Here is a 6,509-nt window from a genome sequence, read left to right as displayed (position 1 = left end):
TCTAATTGGACTCCATCTATGGTAGCTATTTTTTTCTCCACATGTATCTTCTCCTAACACGTTTGATGCAGATAATGGTACCACTCAAAATGCTTCCTTGCAGGTTGATACCAGAACTGATTCTCTAGTGACTAGTCCTTCATCTATTGAGACATATCCTTTGCCCACCATGCCTATATCACCTTTATCCTCAAACTCACCATATCAAGACTCCAACTCAACCAATTCAACATCACAAACTAGGCCAAACCACCCTATGATAACTCATGCGAAAAATAATATCTTCAAGCCTAAACATAAATTCACTCTCGTTACCACCAAACATCCCCTACTTAATACCTTATAACCAACATCAGTTGCACATGCTTTACAAGATCCCAACTGGAAGGCTGCAATGATACGTGAATATAAAGCTTTGATCCAAAATCAGACATGGGAACTAGTTCCTTATTCACAATCGCAAAACATCATTGGCTGCAAGTGGATTTTTCGCATCAAACGACATCTAGATGGCACTATAGAGTGCTATAAAGCCCGCTTAGTCGCCAAAGATTTTCACCAACGAGCCGGTGTTGACTACTCTGAAACTTTTAGTCCCGTTGTCAAGCCTACAACCGTGCGTCTCATCCTTTGTCTTGCTCTTGCTAATGGTTGGCCTCTCCAACAACTGGATGTCAACAATGCTTTTTTCCATGGCACACTTTCAGAAGCAGTTTACATGTCTCAACCCCTTGGGTTCACTAATCATCATTTTCCCAATCATGTTTGCAAGTTACGAAAAGCATTATATGGGTTAAAGCAAGCACCTCGTGCCTAGTACTAAGAACTATATTCCTTCCTGCATCAAATCGGCTTTCACAATGCTATCTCCGATGCTTCCTTATTTATTTACAATCACGGGGGCATCACTGCATTCTTTCTGGTCTATGTTGATGATCTTATCCTCACTGGCAACAATGGTAATTTTCTATCTAAATTTGTTCACTTGTTAGCAAAGAAATTCTCAATTAAGGACCTTGGCCATCTACACTACTTTTTGGGTATAGAAGTCATTCCAACAACTACTAGTCGACCATTTTCTGAATTAAGGTTCAAGATGGGTGTCGCCAATGGCAACACCTTCTTGCGGGGACATATCAGATAATCTCAAGTTCCATGATACTCTCCACAAGTTACGGACAGCAATCCCTTCCACTATTCTCCTTGCTACTCTCATGTATAGTTTCCTTTATTTTCTCTTTATTAGTTACAAATGATGTATATAAATACAAGCATTACAGTTAATGAAAACATGTGAAACACTTCACTATTTTAGCTGTCTTGTTTACAATATATATTCTGCTTTTTGTTCTTTTATGATGCCTAAGTATGGTGTTGATAAGGAAAACCTCCCTCTTGCACTTCCAACTCGATATGGTTCTGCTTTATGGAAGGCAGTGGGAAATGTCTGGTCTGAGGTTCTCCAAGGGACTGGCTAGGCTATTGGGAATGGGAAGCTAGCTAAATTTTAGAAAGATTGTTGGCTAGAGGACGGGCGTTGCTTGCAGTCTTATGCTCTTGACCTGTCGACGAGAACATGTTGACTGAGTGTGTGGCTAATTTTGTCGATAATAATGGTGCTTGGAACGGGGACCGGTTTACTTTTTTGCTGCACCACCATATAATTCTCAAAATAGCTGACACTATGCCCTCTTCTGGTAGTGGGGAAGATGATTGCCGTTATTGTGGTCCAACGAGGTCTGGTTCGTTTAGTGTGAAGTTAGTTTATTTATCCCTTCTTAAACCGCTGCCAAGTGAGAATAATTCCCTTTGGTGTTTGATATGGAAATGGAAAGGCCCCCAAAGCATTCGGTGTTTCTGTGGCTGCTGATACATAATAGATTGAAAACTAATGAGGAATTATCGCAAAGACATGTGCTTAATGATAGTACTTGCAAGCAGTGTGGACATATCAGGGAGGATGCCCTCCATGCAGTCAGGGATTGTGTGGACTCCAAACGCATTTGGTTAGCCCTTCTTCCGAAACACACAAGTCATACCTTTTTTACCTTGGAGCTTCGTGCATGGATTGTTTGTAATCTGAAAACCCACTTGAAGATGACTAATGAGAAAGATTGGACAGTGTTGTTTGGTCTCACTGTCTAGCACATGTGGTATTGGCGCAATTAGTTTGTTCATGCACATAAGACGAGTAGTCTTCCCAACGTAATCAAGGACGTGAATAATCGTACAGAAGAGCTCACTGCTGTTTATAAGTCTTTCGGTTGTCAAAGAGATCCAAAAACAGAGAGATGGATCTGATGGCAGCCCCCAAAGTGGCCATTTCTCAAACTCAATATTGATGGGGCTTTGAAGAGATCGGGTTTGGCATGTTCTGGTGGCTTGGTAAGGAATTATTGTGGGGAATGGGTTTGTGGTTTCAGCATTATTTATTTAATCATGTTATGCCGCGTTACTTTGTACAAATAAATTTATGGTTGCAAGTAACATCGAACAACACGCATCACGAAAATATTATGACCTTTGCTGCTGCTGCAAGACTCTAGACCTTCTTTGCCGATCCTTAACTTAATAAATATACAATAACGAAAATAATTACAGTTGTGAATAATTATGATGATCATGTTTGCTTGAGCTGTAGACTTCAATCTTGTGCTCTTCGTCAAATGATGAATTTTCTGTCTTCTTGGGTTGCAGAGGAGCCAATTAGGAGTCTTTCCACGTTTAGTGGTTCCAGGGGAGCGCTGTATTTTCAATATCAACCTTATTTATATGATCTGCTTATATTTTGTCACGACAATCACAATAAATATTTCATGTTTTAAAATGGCATAAACATTACTATTGGTACTAATACAACTAATCTCGAACTGTTTATTTCAATTTCATTTTAACTTTTAGTAAATAAAATCCAATAGTTCATGTTGCCCTGCATAACAATAGATATTGATAGTTTAAAACTTCAGGACTTGAATGAAGGAGGCTTCCTAATTTTGGTGGCTTGCTCAAAGCCGTAGGCAATCTCAATAAGCTTTGGCTCTGTACCCTTCAATCCTCCAAAACAAATGCCAAAAGGAACACCTTCACTATCGTATCCAGCAGGAACATTGATTCCTGGGAACCCTCCAACTGCCAGAAGAGTAGACGCATATGATCTAGGTGTCACCAATGCGTCAAGATTGTTTGTGCTCATCAGTTTCTCAAAACCATCTCTTGTAAACCGTTCTAAATTCAATATTGCTGCCTTCTCTGTTTTGCCGATTCCATCTGTTGCTTCAGCTGAGAGGAGGAGGTCTTGGCCATATTCTTTGATCTTTTCCTGCATGTACAGTTATTCGAGCAATCAGGCATTATTACGAAGGTTCATAAAATTACCAAGACATGCATGCTCAAATGATGAAGACTTACCAAATCTGAGAATTTATTATTGAAAGCTATAACCTCGGCCAAAGATCGCACTGGGGACGTCACAAGCTCCTTGAGATATGCATTTAAGGCTAACTTGAACTCAGCCAACATTGCTATTGTTTCGTCATTTGATATAGAATTTTTTGAATTGACGTTGGCTATCTCTAGATGGTCTATTACAAGTGCACCTTCTTGTCTAAATTGGAGAAAATCAAGTGTAATGACATTAATTCAAGTTAAAGATAACATGTTTGATGAAAGTGAAGAAGCTTTTCAAAAAAATGACACAATGAGATCATTTCAGCTTAAAAGCAACAATTTGAATTTGGCAGCAGATGAAACTCTTGATAAAGGTGTTGATTCATTGAGAATGAAGACAAAATGTACCAAATAAACCTTATATGTTAATAACTATTGTATTAATCTAGGCCTAATCTCAGCATTTGATCATTTAATAGTACAATGGCTGTGCATATAATGCCTGCAATTCACATCGAAATGTATGCTAGAATAACAAAAAGTATTTCACTGCCTTTCTGCTGATCTTATTTTGTCTTTTAGCTGTTGACTTTACTGCATTTTCCAACCATTCATCAGGCTAATTAAGCTTACTAACCCAGAGTAAATACTTGTATGCATTTTATAACGTGGAGAGATTTTCATGGTTTCAAGTAATTCAACCTGAGTGTCTGCAGATGGTGATCAAAAACTTGAGCCAGTGGAGAGCCCTTGAGAATATTGAAAAATGGATTCCTTACCACTCCCAATCTCTTCCCTTTGAGTCCGTGAGGCTTAATAAATTGTTTGTAGCCACCATGTGGAATATATTTAGATGCCGCACTGGTTGCTGGATCATTGTGATCAAATCCTGCAATAGCGTCAAGAACATAAACAGCATCCGCTACAGTTCTGCAAATAGGCCTACAGGGCAACTAGTCCTTTGTCAATTAAAGGTAACAGCCATCAAATTGATATGGCAAAGGTTCCACATACCCAACGGAGTCCTGCCTAGGAGTTAAAGGGATGACGCCGGCTCTGCTGGTGAGACCAACGGTTGGTTTGATTCCCACTACTGAGTTGGAACTGGAAGGAGAGAGAATTGAACCATCAGTTTCAGTTCCCAGTGACACTGCAACCAAGTTGCCTGCTACCGATATTGCTGAGCCACTGCTCGACCCCCAGGGATCTGCTGATAGAACATATGGATTCTGCAATAAATATCGCAAACAAAATGTTTTAGTTTTTGATATACCACACCTTTTCAGCCCTTTTTTGCAGATTTTACAGAAGAACTTGGTGTTGTTATTAATCCATAATATTAAACAAAAGCTACAATTAGAAAACTGCAGTATTAGTTCAAAATTACTGGTCATAAACGTTGTTAAGTGTTGGGAAAAACTGCCCAAATTAATTAAATAAATAAAATCAAACAACTAAACTCACGTGCTGTTTTCAAACAAGAGATATATACATGCTGAACACTGAATCCTACCTAATTCCTTGAACTCACCTTTCCCTGGCCACCCCTAGCACAGAAACCATTGGGTGCATTTGAGGATCTAAAATTAGCCCACTCACTCAAGCTAGCCTTTCCCAGAATAATGGCACCAGCTTCCCTCAATTTGGTCACCACACCAGCATCCCGGGGCACGACTGAGCCGAGCAGAGCATACGAGCCAGCAGTGGTGTTCATCTTGTCCTTCGTTGCAATGTTATCCTTGAGAAGAATAGGAATCCCATGTAAACCGGGCAGTGAACCTGGTGCCTTAACCCTGCGCTCGCAGTCAGCTTCATCAGCTTGGGATAGTGCATCAGGGTTCACCTCTATGACTCCGTTGAGCACCGGGTTGAGCCTGTGGATTTCTCCGAGGTAAAATTCAACCAGCTGCCAGGACGTAAGCTTGTTTTGCTTGAAAGCGAGCTGGAGATCGTTGATAGTTGCCTCTCTTATTGGGAATTCATCGTCGGATCGATCGGTTGACATGGCTAGAAGAATCAGGAGTAGATGTGAAAAGTAAGGAAAGGTCAATGACACATTATTATTGGCAGTCTTTGTTAAACAATATAATTGTATATAATATATATAATTATATAACATATAATCAATATAGGAAGATATTGATTATTGAATGCTCGGTCTATTTGTACAACCGTGTTGCATGTAACATATTGAGTTCTATCCCAAAAAACAAAAACAAAACGTGCAACACATATGTGCGTGTGTGTATATTTATGTATTGAGTCATTGGCGATGCAACGATGAAGTTGACTGAATAATTCTCTTGATAAGAGAATACATAGTTTATTAAATTTTAACCGTTAATTGTTATAAATGCCATAATTATTAAAAAAATATAATTAGGTCACCATTGAAAATTTGAATCCAATTACGATGTTCTAATAATATTATGTCTGGCGTACATTTATAATAAGATATGATTAAAATTTAATTATCTGTATAATGACTATCAATTTTAACTTTCTAAAAAGTCAACAAAGAAATTGCATAAAAAAGTAAACAAATTCACAAAAATACCCATTTTGCAAAGTATCAATCATATGAATATACATTGCCTTCGAGGGCCTGAGAGTAGCACTTTAATTCCTTTGTATTTTCTTTATTGTTATTTTATTTGTAGCATGGTGTTTATTCGTTTAACCATTATTTTGCATTATTAATGGTATTTTTACTTGAAGGTTTAGGGAATAGGAATGAAACATATATTTATTTGGTAAAATATAATTTAAAAATAAAAATAAAATATGCGGGTTCCACAAAATTTGAAAATAAGGATTGGGAATCTCATTTCCATGGGGGTTGGGAATGGGGATTCTCATTTTCTGAAATGACTTTTATAACCCTCTAATTTTTTCATATTTTCTGAACTACCTTCATTCAAATTACAATTAATTTTATTATTTTAAATGTCATTATTATTATTATTATTAAATTTTATTAAATTTATTATTTTAGTTATTATTAATTATTTTTATTAATATTATCATTGTTAACATTTATTATTATTTTTATTTTTTTTTATTTTTTTAATTAATATAATTTTTATAATAATATTTATACATGCATCTAGTTAATGAAAATT

At 37.3% G+C, this 6,509-nt stretch overlaps 1 protein-coding gene across 2 annotated transcripts; it reads right to left on the bottom strand.

Moving 5' to 3' along the window:
- Nucleotides 1–2,776: 2,776 nt before the first annotated feature.
- Nucleotides 2,777–5,521, bottom strand: LOC18034584 (probable amidase At4g34880). 2 transcript variants are annotated; one of them, XM_006423557.2, is made up of 5 exons: nucleotides 4,919–5,521; nucleotides 4,402–4,616; nucleotides 4,090–4,329; nucleotides 3,409–3,604; nucleotides 2,777–3,319 (listed from the first exon to the last, which is right to left on the bottom strand). In XM_006423557.2, exons 1-5 carry the CDS (start codon nucleotides 5,504–5,506, stop codon nucleotides 2,963–2,965), a joined length of 1,596 nt encoding a protein of 531 aa, XP_006423620.2. In that variant the 5' UTR covers nucleotides 5,507–5,521; the 3' UTR covers nucleotides 2,777–2,962. The 2 variants fall into 2 exon arrangements, with proteins under 2 accessions (XP_006423620.2, XP_006423621.1); XM_006423558.2 differs by having other exon boundaries at nucleotides 2,778–3,319; nucleotides 4,090–4,317; nucleotides 4,919–5,498.
- Nucleotides 5,522–6,509: the final 988 nt, after the last annotated feature.

Source organism: Citrus clementina, unplaced genomic scaffold (genome assembly GCF_000493195.1).
Source record: "Citrus clementina cultivar Clemenules unplaced genomic scaffold, Citrus_clementina_v1.0 scaffold_8, whole genome shotgun sequence".
Lineage (NCBI taxonomy): Eukaryota > Viridiplantae > Streptophyta > Magnoliopsida > Sapindales > Rutaceae > Citrus > Citrus x clementina.
This window is presented reverse-complemented; position numbering and strand designations above follow the sequence as displayed.